The 16,761-nt window shown below is 33.1% G+C and overlaps 1 protein-coding gene across 1 annotated transcript in view; it reads left to right on the top strand.

The window, feature by feature from the left end:
• The window catches only part of Tpst (tyrosylprotein sulfotransferase), a 58,716-nt gene extending 41,955 nt beyond the window's left edge, over nt 1–16,761 (top strand). Inside the window, exons 3-7 of the mRNA XM_088235931.1 lie at nt 10,762–10,870; nt 12,020–12,214; nt 13,829–13,945; nt 14,474–14,610; nt 15,922–16,761. Of these exons, the coding sequence (XP_088092057.1) occupies nt 10,762–10,870; nt 12,020–12,214; nt 13,829–13,945; nt 14,474–14,610; nt 15,922–16,243 (880 nt within the window). The 3' untranslated portion in view covers nt 16,244–16,761. The remainder of the gene's footprint in view (nt 1–10,761; nt 10,871–12,019; nt 12,215–13,828; nt 13,946–14,473; nt 14,611–15,921) is intronic.

Below are 16,761 nucleotides of genomic sequence, written 5' to 3'. Positions count from 1 at the left end.
ACAATACCTTTTATTTTGTTGGTTGCTTAGAAGAAACGGTCATTTGGCTACAAGCCAGCCAGTGTGAAAATATAATTACACATGAATACATAAAAATAAATGTTTATTACAAAACTCGCTCACTACTTTCACATTGCTACGATACAATATTACGATCGGAGCAAATAACATTGCTTTTCATGTAGCGCACAATAAAAATGCTGTTAGAAATAATATCTACTTGTTTTTTTCTGTTGTTTTATTTATAACTTTAAAAAATTAACATACCCGCAAAAAAATTAAAGAACAGAAATAGAAAATGGATATCAGAAGGTTGCGTGTTCATATCACGTCGGGGTCACCAATTATGTAGTGGACTGTTTTTTGTATATAGATGATTAATTAAATTGGACTTACCAAAATTTTTGTTACAAGGTTGCGTGCATTAAAATAAAATATTCACTTATTGTGACGAGTTTTGTTTACTTATTTTATGACTTAATTTTTATAACAAAGATTCGAATATAATGAACGAGAGATGTAGACAGTACTGAACGCGAATCCAATTTACATTTACGAATAATGTCGTTAGCTGTGCGTGTCGGTCGACCGGTTCCAGTGTTGAACTGAGAGAGTCTAATTTACGTTTCCATTTCGCCGCTGTTGATGCCTTGTTAGGTTGGTATATTCGTTGGCCTGGTACTTGGTGTTTCCAGTGCCCATATGAGCAAAATTTCACTAAGCCACTTATTGAGCTTTGTTGGCGATTGAAGTAAGAAATACGTTAACCGATGTATGTTTTAACTTGTAACTATATTAATGTTAAGGTGTATTATGCATTTATAATCTTATAACATTAATTGTCTGTATTCAGAGTGTCGAAATATATTTTTTTTTAATGACTTAAAATTATCACATGAACATATAGTATTTTGTTCTGTAAAATTGAAGTTATATTTTAGATTTGTTTTTTTTTTACTATATATTTTGATTTTATTTATATATATACACGTTCTAATAATATTATCAAATGATTACCCATAAAACAGTTAATTTATAAAACATTAAATGATTTTAATGTTTTTTTACATTTAGGTATTTGGTTTTTTCCAAATTAAGTTGTTTTGGAATCACACTTTGCGTCGTTCTGTCCCCGTAATAATTTTGCTGTCGAGGCATCCTCGGCTTCTAGCCGAAACTTGTCGAGTCACCATTTTGTGTGATGATACATTCTGCTTACGAGTATAACTACAATCTGAGAAATGGTCAATAATTATTTTGTACTGGTACAGTTTTCCAACGGCTAAGTCATTGATATAAATAATATTTTGTCATTGTCTTTTGCATCTTCCTTTATGTTTTTTAGTATTGTACTTTTTAATATCCTAACTTGTAGATTGAAAATCCTGTCTGTATAAGGTTTAAAACTTATGACCCACATTTATGTTATAATTAGCTCAGCTAACCCCAAGTTAACCAGTCCCAGCGCTGTGTTTGGTAGGTACCACGGGCGAATCCAAGTTTTAGTATCGGGGGGGGGTGTCAAGAAAATAAAACTACTAAAAGTGCATGCAATAACCTTTATATTATATAAAAAATATGAAATATGTAAAAAAAAAACAGAAGGTTCATTTGATTACATATGCACTACAGAATGAATCTTCCGTTTTTCTTTTCAAACATATCCACTACTTCATTCGCATCAATTTTTAACCCATAGTGAATGCCATGCCGTTCAGTCTGTTTTCACTCGTTGTGTTCCGCGAGTAGTTTTAACGTCTCCGTAGGCTTGAAAAAGTCCTTTCTGGTGTAGCAGCGGAAACAGATATGGTAGCCAATATTTGTAACAACGTGTAAATATTTGGATATAATTTTTGATCGCACTTATCTAAGCATTCTAAAGCAGATTTTGGAGTAGGGGAGGTGATAGCCATAGCTGCTTTCCACACTTCAAGTTCTGCTTTGACGACAGATATACTTCTTTCGGGTATCACTGCCGAATACATAAAAATTGCGTCTTCAATTTCAGAACTGGCTGCAAAATTTGATGGTAACACACCAGATAATGCCGATACTTTTTTACGGTGTTTCGCAAACCTCTCGATTAATTGTTGAATTGTGTGTTCTAGAAATGAGATGAAAAAATGAATTTTGTAATACGTGCATATATATCCGACGCAGGAGCAGGTTAGAGCGATTCAGTTGCCTTCCAATGATACGTGGCATTTGCAGTAAACCACCATTTTCTTCGAGCATCACCTTTGCTTCTTCATACAGATGAAGGTACTCTTCGTCAACTTTATTTCTCAAAAGTTGTGAAGCATTAATAACATCATCCACGTGGCTGAATGCTGTTATGAGGGCGGTGTTAACTGCTTGCAGTTGTTTTGATAGCGACAATGTATAGCTCATGACTTTTTGAAGAATCACTAGGCACATAACAAAATTCGAAGATCGAAGTGTGTTAAGCATTTAGACAGCTAGCTGCGATGTTTCTTTGGGGTTCTTCGAGAGCATTCACAATAAGTTATTTCGCTCGCCTCTCCTTATTTTTACATGTTGATATCTTAACTTTTCGAAGGGGGGTTCGAACACCCAAGACCCTCCCCCTGGCTACGCCCGTGGTAGGTACGTATGATTTCAGTTGGTACATGTTCAATACGCGTACTTAACCTTAGCTTGTTGCAAACTGTTTTGACCTGTTCCTTTTAGTTAAATGAGTAATCTATACTAATACTAGTACTTTTTTTCTGTTTTTAAACAGCATATATTTTTAAACATACAGTATGTAGAGATTTATGCAAGCATTCGTATGTGTGGGAATATGTTCTCATTTCTTCCCTTGGTCTATTATATGAGGATGTCATTATCATTTTTTTTCCGTTGCTACGTATGATAAAGTCCGATTACAGATGGTGCTTTTCATCTGTGCATACCTTCATGTGTCTTAGTATGACTCGACAGGAAATCAAACCTGGTCCCTGTACGTGTCAGTAGACCCCGTGTGCTAATAACTAGTGCAATTCAGAGGCAGACCAAAACACGTAGGTACTATTGAGGATTAATAGTGCGGTTGTGGGTCCCTTTATGTCCCAGCGAGGTATTTATGCAAATGAAGACAAAGCCACCACCATCCGGATGTAATCACGGTGAAATAATGCTCTATGCTCCGTTATGACAAATTCAATTCAATTTCTTACCCCCTTTGAGAAGATGTACATACTACAGTACATGGTATTAATATCTTTCGCGGCAGCGAATGCTTAGTAAAAGCTTTCACCAGATTTCAAAGAAATTTTCAGCGTTTCTTTCAAGAAATCCCAAGAGGTTTAAAACTCTTGAAAAACGCTCCTGAAATTTATGGATTTGGTATATTTAGCACATATTTCGTTTTTCTTATTTGACCTGCGTCAGTATAAAACTGGATCGATAAAAGAACGGGTAATTTCAATTTGTCGTTCTTAAGGTTAAATGAATTACAATATTTTGAGATTGAATTAGTTTAATATTTGTTTTGAATGAATTTTTAGTTGGCAATACATTTTATAATAACTATTTCAATGTAGACCTTTAGCAATATTTTTGGAAATTAGGCATGAACAAATAGAAAAATAGATTAATTACTCGAGAACGAACCAAAATGTAATTAAGTACTTACGTAATAAGTTTTAACTTCTTAATCATCACCATTCGCTTTCCGCACCTAATGGTGCATAGGCACTTCATTGGTACACCAATCGCAGCGTATCTTGACCATTTTTTGCTACATGAAGGTAAGACGATCAGTCTTACGCTTCAGGTACCAGTCTAGGGATTATGAAATATCCTGGTCTGAAAACACAGTTTCAAATATTTTTTTCATATCAACTATGTCGGGAATCGAACCCGAGACCTCTTGCATGGTAGGCAAACGCACTGACCATTACACCACGAGGCCAACAAGACGATATATTGTCATATTGAAAAAATATATATTTAGAGGCGTTTCAAAATATTTAAAAAAACTAATTGTTTCTTACTTCTGCAGGGCGTAGAGCTAGCTACCCCCTTCGCACTTCTGTTTTCTCCCCTCTCTTTTAAATTATTATGATTTTGAAACATTTAAGTTTGTAAGTGAAAATTCTGGATGGAAGTTCATTGTAATTTATTATAGAAAATAAAAGACGAGTAATACTTTAATCCACAAATTTGGAATATCCAGTGACCGGATTCATCGCTTTCGCGACATCTTCGAGGCTGGTATCTTGCTATAAACTTGACAAACATGAAATTTTCGAAATTAAAATATTAAAATTTCTTTCTACAGTTAAATAGATCTATACTATTGAAAAATGCATTATAATTACGTGCCAAGCAAATCAGAGGTTCTGTGCATAGTTGGTGCGACCAGTTGGTACATGGAAAAGAGATAGATTCGTGTGACGGGTGCGGTTGCCAGGTACATTAAGGGCCAACTCAGAAACCAGAACAGGAATATCAAGACGTCCATTCAAAATTTCATGTCATCATTATTGCAATGACAACACTGTCAAAAAACTATGTTTCAACTCAGAAGCTAGTAGATCCACATGGACATTGTGGTGGATTGTTGTGGACATACTGGCGTTTGATATTTATCGACTCATGTTCATCCAGGACACTGAACACTCTTTGGCCCACAAAAGATACATTTCTCTAAACATAAGTCATGTGTGTTTTTGGTATTAAATAATTCAAACTACAGGAAAACCTAGTACGACTTTAGAACAACTTTTTAAAACCCCCTTTGTTAATTAATTATGACTACTTACCTGCTTTTAGTCTAAAATCTTAAAGAAGTATGTAATTTTCAAACGATAGATATATTCAAATTCCTTTACAAATATTACAGTCCAGTTTGTTTTGTAACCCTTCACATACACGTACAATTTATAAGTACGTATTTTGTTATGTACCAGACTACCTACGCCGACGGTCGATTCTTGGCTCAATGGAGAAGGTCCATGCTTTTGACTCGATAGATTGGCAGATCTCATTTTAGATAAAACCCTTTAGCCCATTTCAGAAACGTGCTTTGTATCTATCATAGCTGTTGATCGTGGTTAACGAGACATATTTATATCTGGAAACACTAGTGTGTTATCAGCGTAATTATTTTTAGGTTTCAAAATTGTTTTGACCGTAGTAATTTTATTATTGTGTGTTAACATAAGCTGTGATCGTTTTTTCCCATTTTAAAATGAACATCGAAAGTTTCAAAAAATGGTAAAGGCTATTCGAAAGAAAATTTTCTCATTGTGTTTGCTTTTACGTTACATTTATTATTTTATTTTATTACAAGCCTTTGGAATGGAATGTCAAGTAGAAAAAAATGTGCATTTACGACACCTCTTTCTGTTCGTATTCTATCAGGGGAATAAAGCTGCCAAAGCTGTTCGCGATGTTTGCGCAGTCTACGGTGAAGATGCTATAAATACGGTTTTTGTTATTTTCATTGTGCGTTTTGTAATATAAATAATATAGATGTACATAAATACGTAGAGTTTAAAACTGTCTGAATATTTTGTTAATTATGTATCTCTGTTTATTAAGTTAGTCTTCTTTGTTTCTCAAATGGAAAAACATTTCAAAAAAATATATTGTTAAGTGTCCTCGGCACGGGTAATCCCATTGAGGTCACATTATTTTTATTATTAATTATAGTTTGTAAGAGAAAAATATGAATAAATAAATAATTTTATATTTAACCAGAATGTATTTATTAGGGTGTCCCAGACTATAAGGGCAATTTTTTTACAGTTTGAGACACGCATACCCTCTTATTTTGTTCCATTTGACCTTAATAACTGAAATAATAAATATTATTGAAATCGGATAGCGATAACCCGTGCCGACTTGATGTCAAACTTTGAATATAAAAGTTTGTATGGAAACCATAGGGGAATATTTTAACTTAATATTTATTTTGTAAATAAAACCATGGTACTTTGATTATTGTATCATATTTATTATGTATTTTACATATTAATTATTTAAAGGATATTATTAATTAAATTTTCTTTTTAAGGTTTGTTTTTTACAGTCAGGATATACTTTTCTGTGTTACTTCAGAATCAGAAGATGAAGTTTCTTGTAATGGCTCATGAGAAGACGTAGAGGGTGTTATGGATGCCAAATAAGTGGCCATCCGCTTTTGCTCCTGGATATTTCTAAGACTAGCCTTTTCCTCCTTTTCTGCCAATTTTTTGTCCACTCCAGCTAAATGACCTGGTCGTCCTGGCTCTCTCTGCTTTTGTAAGAAAATCTTATCTTCATTTATCTTTATGAATTGAAGCGCATCGGCATGCGCAATATCAAACAATTTTTTTGTACTTGTAACAAACTCTTGTCGACGCTACTCAAACACATCTTGAGTTTTGTTTGCATGTTTTTGCAAATTTCTCCAATCTTGGTATAAGGCTACAAGTTTCTTAACTCAGTTAGGTAAAGATTTAGTCAGTATTCGTGCCTTTTCCCAATAAATAATGCACTCACGAATAGTAAGATTTGCACTTTCATTGACGCCTAAATTGACTTTGCGAATATTATAAAATAAAACCGCCAGCACTTGTCCATTAGAGGGAAGTTTAGAACCTGTAATTTGATGTTTTATATCCCCAACCAAAAATATTTTCTTTTTAGAACTGCGTAACTTCACAGACATGTTGACCCAAAGAAAACAATGCGTTCACTAATAAAAACAAAAACGATATAACACGCACATTAACACTTAGTTCGCGCGCGCCGTACTATGTAAGTTCTGACAAGTTCCGATGCAAGTCGGCACGGGTTGCCGTGATTCAATTTACGTGAAATTTTATTTATAAGTGTTTTGACATCATTCAAACAAAATTAGAGGGTATGCATTGAAAAAATAAAACTTAAATTTTTCTGGGACACCCTAGTATTTATACTCCTACTTTCCTTAATTCATACTTGACCACTCCCATAAATTTCCTTTTTTCCTTCACTTTATCTCCTTGCTTTGTCCCCTTTTCTTTTATTTTAATTTATCTAAATAACATTGCTTAAATATCATCGTCGGTTTATTTTATTACAATTAAGTGAACACATGTTATTGAATGGCATGCCCTACTAAAAATATATAAAGGTAAACGTCGTTTTACGCCGGGGTTCCGTTCTGAGAGACACCGGCGTAAATAAAATCGGCGTAAAATGAACACAAATATAATGGAAGATATAAGGTTAGGTTCCGTTTCAAAATTCTAAGAACAATCGAACATGTTTGTTTAACACTTTGAGCACCGGCCGAATACACATTGAATTTACCCTGTGCCCGGCCCATTTTTGTGAAGGGTTTCTTAAAAGTGTCCTAATTATGAAAATACTTGGTTAAATCAATTGAAACTTCTCATATTTATTTGAAATAATTAAATAAGTCATTTTCGTATAATAGTTTTGCCAACATTCCCCTTTATGGAGAGCCACATTGCGCATTGCAATGTTCGCCCATATACAGGGCCTCTTACTGCCTTTGCCTAGGACTCCTTTTTTTGTGCTGTGTATCCCGGAGCCGTGTAAACACGTGATTATAATAACAATGCGTTGTATCCCGGTCCCGTGTTTTCACGTGGTTTACCAGCAGCGAAAAAGTACTAAGAAAAGTCACTAGATGTCAAAAAAAATCACTTTTTTAAACAGCTGGTAAACCACGTGAAAACACGGGACCGGGATACAAAGCATGGTTATATAATCACGTGTTTACACGGCTCCGGGATACAAAGTGTTAATACATATCCTATATATATTCAAAATAAATTATAAATGTATTTGAAAAATACAGTTTCAATTCGTTTATAAAATAATTAATAGTTTCTTGATGTAAATAATGTTTTTTTTATAATAAATACTAACTCTTCAGTTCGTCGGTACTAAATTCAATTCTTTCACTTTTAAAAAAAAAAGTCCAATTTTATTTGCTTTGATCGTTGCTTCCTTTCTTGCAGAATCATAGCACAAACTACAAAAATATATTTTTTATTTTAATAATAATAAAATGAAATATATAATCATACAAATTACAACAGGGATAGAGAATACCTTAAAGAAGGGAATATGGAAGTCTAGGAATTTACAGGGCTTATGACCTGTTATTGTACCTGTTGTAATTTGTTCATCTTAATGACTCCCGAGGGGGTGAAATCCAGTCTTTTGTCCACAAACATTTGGACAAACTCAAATATTGTAATACAAATAAACCTTTTTATTTTTCTTAAAAACAAAACAAAAACTAACTCGAAACAGTTTCACACACACAATAGGCTGCTCGCGTACACGGTAATATAATAAAACAACGTATAAAAGTGTGTCTGCTATTATAATCGCGGCGCCTACTGTCGTCGTGTCGTCTGGTGTCGGCCGAACTGGAAATTCTACACCGGCACCGACTAGCGGAATTGTAAATCGGCGTAAATCGAACCGGCGTAAAACGGCGTTTACCTGTACATGTAAAAAAAATATAGTCTCTATCTTCTATATCTTCTATCTTCTTCTTCTATATATATAAAAGGCAATGTTCGAATGGTTGTCCTCGATGGACTGAATAACTACCGGACCGATTTACGAGCGGTTTTCAAATTAATGTACATCTTTGCCACGAGAAGGTTTAAAGCTCATAAAATCTTCAATAAGTACGAAAAAGTAAGGAGCGTATTATTTTTTATTCATCACCTGGGTTGCATTCGCCGAGAATGCGTATACAAAAAAATGTATGAATGTAATTTTTTGTTGAATAAAAAAAAGTGTGTTTTTGAATGTTTACAGACACTTTCTGCTTTTTTGCTGCATTTTTGGTTATACTAAAATAATATCAACTGATATTCTATACATTTTTTAAAATCGCATTCCTGACTCAAGTGCATCCTTATACCCGTATGCAGAGGCAAACCTTTGTTTTGTCTCTGCATACGGGTATTAGAGTATATACATATATACTCTAAAAGTGCATCTCTGAGCAGAGTTTGACATTTGCTTAAAGAATTCTTTATTTGAAAATAATTTATTATTTTATGTTTTGGATTCAAACATAAACAAATACTTAGGTACCTATTTAAATTCAATGTTTGAATATCTACATATTACTTTTAGATTTGGAATTCAATCATAAACAAGTACCTACTTACCAATGAAAAGTTACATCTTTTTTACGTTTATCCGAACGGTTTTTATTAAAGATTTTTTAGTAAAAAAATTTGTAAGTATACTTAATTATGTTTAATCTTAAGAGGAAACGCGGTCTGACTTTTCTTCATACAAACGTATTCACGTATTTTCTATCTGAATTATGGCACTAGAGAAATGTTTTTTTACAATAACAACAACAACAACAAACTATCACGTCGCTTTCCCATAAGGGTAGGCAGAGAGGATAGAACGCCACATCACTCTATCTTTGCATTCAGATCTCACTTCCTCTACATTCATTTTTGAAAATCGCATTCCTGACTCAAGTGCATCCCTGAGCAGAGTTCGACATTCATTAAAAGAATTCTTTATTTGAAAATAATTGATTATTTTATGTTTTGGAATTCAAACATAAACAAGTACTTAGGTACCTACTTAAATTCAATATTAATTCGAATATCTGTTATTTTTAGATTTGGAATTCAATCATAAACAAATACGTAGGTACCTACTCTCCAATGAAAAGTTCCAACATATTTTTTATGTTAATCTGAACGATTTTTACTAAATATTTTTTAGTAAAGTTTTGTATGTACACTTAATTATGTTTAATCTTAAGAACGAAACGCGGTCCGACTTTTCTTCATGCAAACGTATTTTCTCTCTGAATTATGGCATTAGAGAAATGTTTTTTTTCTCAATAACAACAAACTATCACGCCGTTTCCCCGTAAGGGTAGGGAGAGAGGATAAAATGTCACATCACTCTATCTTTGTATTCAGATCTCGCTTCCTCTACATTCATAGATCTTCTCATGCACGCGCGCCGATTATTCCGAATTTTGCCGTATCCATCATCAAGTATTTGTTAGATTTGGTCATGCCATGTCTTTCTCGGTCTTCCTCTATTTCTTCATCTATGAAAATTCGCATTGTAAATATTTTTAGCCTTTCTTTCGTTGTCCATTCGCTCTACGTGTCCAAACCAGGGCAGAGCTCTTTTTTACCCATTATAGATATTTACAATTGGGGTGTCCCTATATTGTTTCGTTTTAAAAAAAATAGTTTATTATGGGAACGAAAACCGTTCAAACCCGTAAAAAATCACAGTTTTATCTGCTGTCTTCGGGCGCACGGCGCGCGGTATACAAATATAACTATTTTTGAAAATGCAAAACGTACCGGTACAGAACATTTTATTCTGATATTCTGTCTAAAAAATAACAAAATCGGTTCAGTTTTGAGGTGCGGAAAACGGTAGAGCGGAACGTCAATTTTGTCTATTCTAACAAAAGGTCTGACATGCAGTTGTCTTTATGCTCGAACACCTAGTTATCAAAATTATCTGTCCTCACAATTTATCTAAACTCTAAACCGAAACACAAAAATAATAATGTATACGTACATATCTAATTTGGACTAAACACAATAATTGCTATCAAACTTTCGATTGTGTTCATTTAATCTATTTAGCAAGAACTCAAATCTAGCAATAGCAAAGCATTGCCGGGTCCAGCTCGTTTATAATAATTTTAACTGTGCATCTATTTGTATTAAAAATAAATAAAAATATGCGTACATAAAATGTGAAATTATTAAATGTATTCAATCTTATTTTCAGGTGCGGGCAGGAAACAAGGGTTATCCCAAGAATCCTTCAACTCAGATCTCGGTGGATCAAATCACAAAAGGAAGCTTTGAGACTCGAGGAGGCAGGAGTATCTAAAACGGTATTAGTTTCGCTTTTCTTTTCTTATTTTATTTCTTTTTTCAACTTTTGTACAATGAGGAAGTTCAGTGGTTTTTTTCAATTTTTTTATTTGTTAATAGACTGTTACACTAAGTCAAAAAATTTTTTTTTTAATTTTTACATATCGTATTATCGGCGCTACGATTTTTTAAAGTTTTGTATTTCTGAAATAACTCCGCGTGTGACGTCAGAGGTTCATTTCCGCTTATTCTCATTCAGTTCTTCCTATTGGTCCAGAAGCGACAAGCAGACCGGAAATCTTCCATAGCTCTCAGATCATAGGTTGATTCACATGAACCAGTGACGTCATTTAAAGTAGTGCGTTTTTATCAAAATATTTTTTATTATTTTTTCTGTACATTTTCAAGAAACTTTGCCGTACAATTTAATGCCCTCATTTTTACCCCGCGTAAGAAAACATTTTTTGTATCCAATTTCCTGTAGGGCTGAAGTTCCTCATTATATACGTATATTGGCGGACGCATTGCTTTGAGCGATACTTTCCAACCAACCAAAAGCAGGCTGGTGAAAGCTGGTCAAGATTTTTACTTACCAATTTTTACAGCTGTTTTACTGTGGGCCATCAACCAAAATTGGTCTATTCTTATATTAGATATTAAATTCTTATATATTATAAAATGAATGCAATAATCCGGAAGGGTTAATAAATAAATTTTCAAATAAAAAAAACCCCAGCTGGCTCTGGCCAAGCGTGCGTGGAAAGTCATTTTTCCTAAATTTACAGCTTTCCTAGCATAGGAAGTATGAGACTAATTTCTTTCAAGAATTACACCAAGGATAGAAACCGAATTTGAAACTCGAATAGAAGTGCCCAGGAATTTGATCGAAGGAGGACACACAAGATTGTCTTTTAATAATGAACATTGGGGTTTTTGAGGAGCAAAACTTAATTTGTTTCGAATACCCCAATCGGATACTTTATTTAATGCATTAGCTGCGTCACTACCTTCATGTAACAACATAGGACAAATGCAGACTAGTTTGATCATCTGTTACATGATCAAGGTATCCTTTTTGCACCACTGGGTGCAAAAGGGGGGATGATTATTATGATTATATGGAAAATATCCCCCGTGTAAAACTGATTATTATAATTGGCATGTTGCAGGTGTTAGATAGTGCCATAGCAGCGTTCTGCCTCGAGGTGATTGCCAAGCATGGCGAGCCCGCCCCGCGCTTGTGTAACAAGGATCCTCTCACCCTGAAGATGGGCACATACGTGCTGGAGCTCTTCCCCAACGCCAAGTTCATATTCATGGTGCGCGATGGCCGTGCCACTGTGCACTCCATCATATCTAGACAAGTAACTGCCGTGTTTTATTTACTCATTTTGTGTATAAAAACAAGAATGTAAAAATTATTGCAACTCGCGTGATGTCGCAACTCCGTTAGAATCTATTTTCAATTTATGGACAGAGTCCATTTTAAACATAATATTATAACGAAAAAGACAATTATATACAGAGTAACATAAAACTAGAAACAAACCAGATATAGAAAAAGCAGAGACAAATATATGTATTTATGTGTATGCGCATGGGTATATGTACTCGTATGTGTGCATGTATGTGTATATATATACATGTACGTATATATATATATTTATATATGTATGTATATGTGTATGTATATGTATATATGTGTATGTATCAATATGTGTATACTAGTAAGTTTCTATTTTATTTGTCCGTTCTTTTAACTTGTAAATTATTATTATGTACTAAAATGTTATTGCCTAGCTTGGAACGGGGTATGAACCCTTGTTAGCTGGGCAAAGTGTACAAAAAAAATTTATGTAATATTATAATGTGTAAAAATAAATATATAATGGACAAATATTATGGGATCCGTGTTGATCAAAGGTATAAGGAATTTATTTAATTTTATTATTTATTTTTTTAATTGATTATTAAGGTTATTTAATTTCAAACCAAAATAATTCAGATACTGATTTTCACTAACAAGTCTAATCATTCTGGGTAGAGGTACCTGGAAACCATAATTAGTCTTATATATGATGACCGAGGAACACAATTGCATTATTTCTGAGTCTGCATGAAGGAACGGCAAGAGGTATCTGTTGGGAATAGTCAGGACATCAAAAGTATTGTAAAGATGCAAATTAAATCTGCATTAAATCGGCGTTTTGAAAGACTCGATTGATTAAGAAAAAATTCCGTATGGTATAGTTATGATTATCTCATGTGATTGCTAATTTGTAAGCAATAGAATTTTTCTATTTCTGTACATAACCAGTGGTTAGCTAATTGACTGCAGTCCTGTGCCACTTTATTGGGTTAAATCATAGTGAAATTTTTAATACATATATAGTTGAATGCGACAACACGTGAAACTCCAAAACATTATCTTTTTTAGGTTAAATTTCAACTAATGAACAATGGATAGACAAAAAAAAAAAAAAAAAAAATGTAATCCCCCTAGCTGATTTAAAAATGCATGTTAATTAGTAAAATTATATTAATTTTACAGCAAAAAATTAAATTCATAAAAAATGTTGGTGTTAAATCAATTAATGTAACATCCATAAAAAATGTATGAACTTGTGCCCTTCTGGCTGCTGAACAATTAGAATGTGTGCCCCTTTGGCCAGTAATAATATCGTAGATAGGCCCTTTTTTTCTATTTTTAAAAATAATTTTTAGCATTAATATTCCATAGTCGGTCTTTTAAAAAAATGTGTAGTTTTTAAAAAGGAATGTGAATCAACTGAAAAGTGTTTTTTGCTCATTTGTAAGGCGTGGGCCCTTCTGGCAAAGTAGTGACAGTAGCATCATGTAACCTTTTACAATCCCTTCCTTCATGGAAAATCTAGAGCATCTTAATTAAAAATTGTTATTTTTTTCTAAGTTTTTTGTTGACAGTAATCTTCTGAAACACTTTATTGATTTGATTCCAGGTTACAATAACTGGCTTTGACTTGACGAGCTACCGCCAGTGTTTAACAAACTGGAATAGTGCAATCCAGGTCATGCACGGTCAGTGTAAAGACGTAGGACCTAATGGATGTCTAATGGTTAGTGCATTTTTACTTAGCATTATAAACATTGTATTTTTTAGTAACTTTATTTCCTTAGTTATGAATTCTCTTTCATAATTTCCAGTTCATTATTAATTTGCAAGAAAATATCTGAAATATCATAGATACTTTTATTTTAATGGGATATTGCCATAAATTTCTTATTCCATTTGAAATTAATATTCTTTTTTTAATACAAGGCTTTGGGCGAATCTATAGAGCCACTCCATTACTGAGTGTTTGTTTTTTTCACATAATTGTGTTATTATTATATGCCCATATGTTTTGCATTAAATATATCAATGTAGTGATTAAAAGAACAGGTAGTGGTGCACACATACCTTATAAACATAAATACATGTAATTTCCTATTTAAATAGCTTAATTTGAACCCCAGTGAGGGAACATTATTCTATATTTATAAAAAATAGAATACAAACAATGTAAAAGTATAAATAAATAAAATAATATTAATGAAAGTTAGTCTTGTTTTTATAGTTATAATAAAATTTGATATGTTTACAGGTTCATTATGAACAGTTGGTGTTACATCCACGAGAGCAGATGGAGAGAATTCTGCAATTCTTAGAAGTTCCTTGGAATGAATCCGTTCTTCATCATGAAGAGTTTATAAATAAGCCAAATGGAATACATCTCTCAAAGTAATAAATTTTCTTTATTTTATAAATATTTTAATAATTTAGTTTATTTTGAATGCTTCACTCTTTTTCTGTTCGTAAAAATATTAAGTAAGGATTTATAAAAACTAATTTTCATACACAAGTAACAAGTGAAAATCATCTTCCAATATATGTATTTTCTTCTTAAATGTATAAAAACACTATACCTTTCAAACCCAGATAGGTAACTATGTTTTCATATTTTTAATTAGTTAAAATATTATTCGTTTTCAATTCATTTTTTATGTCAGAAGCTTCAGTTCGAAATTTAAAAAACATTAAAATATTAGCAGGGGACTAAAGTACTACACATTGAATATTTCTAAATATGGTGGACAGCAGAGAGCAGCGCTGGATCTGACGGGATCTACGGGACGGGAATATATACATTTAAATTAATACAAGTTTAAAGTTTATATTTGAATCTTAATTATTCATTATAATAAAATAAATAAAACAACTTTGTTTTTAACCACCAGTTTTACGTAACTAATGAATCGATTCCTTTTTTATTTTTATCATGTTCACTATATACTACATGTGGACCCAATAAATCAAACCAATAAATTGGTCCATAGGGCACTGCATTGGCACTTCAATGACAGCGTATATAGATTATTTTTGCTACATGGAAGGTTAGGCGATCAGTCTTATGTTCAGCTACCAGTTCAGAGACAGTGAAATATTGCAGTTTTAAACCACCATTGAAACAAATATCTATTAACAGGTATCTAAGTAACGCCCTCACTTCTTCCCTGCCAGGAATCGTACCCGGGACCTCAAGAATGGTAGATGAATGCGCCAACCACTACACTACGAGGTGGATTTATCCCACTAGATTTCTTTTTAACCGCTTCAGTAATCATAAAAAAAATTGTAAACTTTTTTTTTATTAATGAATTTAATTTACTGAACATATACTCGTATATTCTTCATAAAAGCCATTTCAGGCTCAAAATGGGACTGAAAGTTGATAATATTATGGTGCATAGTGTAGGTCAAGAAAAAAATATCCTGGAAAAGTATTCATTTTTATTCATCATAAATAATTAATATTACCTTATAAATGCAAAGAACTGGGAAAAAAACCTCATGGCTTGTAGCATTATTTATTTTCACTCAAATATGTTCGGAAGTGGTATTTTCGCATGTAATAGCCATCGAGTCGAAAACGGACATATTTCACACACAGAACTGCATTCTTCCTTTGCCTGGGCACGGAATAAATGAATTATGCTTATTTTAATAATGTGTTATTCTTTAATGAGAAAATTTTAAAATTTTGCCTTTCAGGTTGGAGAGATCTTCCGACCAAGTGATCAAGCCCGTAAACTTGGAGGCCCTCACGCGCTGGGTTGGCGCCATCTCTTCAGATGTGGTGCGTGACATGGCGGACATAGCCCCCATGTTGAGCGTCCTCGGGTACAATCCGTACGCCAACCCGCCTACCTACGGCAACCCCGACGATCAAGTCAAAGACAATACCCTACAAGTGAAAAAAGATGAACAAATGTGGAAAGAAAAGGCCCATGACCTTTTGCAAAAACAATTACCCAATTTCCAACCCTCGAAAGAGGATAATGCGGAGGATTCTGTTACTCCCATCACAGCGTGATAATTGTGAAATGTATGCCCATATCATTCATTAATATAGTGAACTAATGACAAATACAGTGTGTGTGTGATCATCAAAACATTTGCGGGTGAGCGACTGCTAATGATAATTTTAAATCGAAATGTGACAATTTATCGGTGTTAAAAAAGTATATTTGTTGTTAATTCATATTACGTTTTAATTCCGGTGATGTTGAAGAAGTTATTGCTTTGAATAAATTGTTAATTTTTACTAAATGTGTACAGGATTATACGTTTGGTTTATACGTTGTTTATATGTAGTTATTATTTCTATTCGTGCATGTTTAGTTGTGAGTGTTTATTTTATTTAGGTATCCGTAAGTATTTATTTTCTTTAAAAAAACATAACGTTAGCTAGACATTTTTGTGGATATTGTATGCTTTACCCTTTTCTCAACAAAATAATACTGATCAGACTTGCTTGTTGAAAAACATTTTTTGTTTATATCCAACTTTTATAACATACGTAAATTAAATCCATAACGTATTAATTTTTCT

The sequence above is a fragment of the Micrasema longulum genome, unplaced genomic scaffold (genome assembly GCF_059751315.1).
Source record: "Micrasema longulum isolate JH-2025_06_02 unplaced genomic scaffold, ASM5975131v1 h1tg001474l, whole genome shotgun sequence".
Lineage (NCBI taxonomy): Eukaryota > Metazoa > Arthropoda > Insecta > Trichoptera > Brachycentridae > Micrasema > Micrasema longulum.
This window is presented reverse-complemented; position numbering and strand designations above follow the sequence as displayed.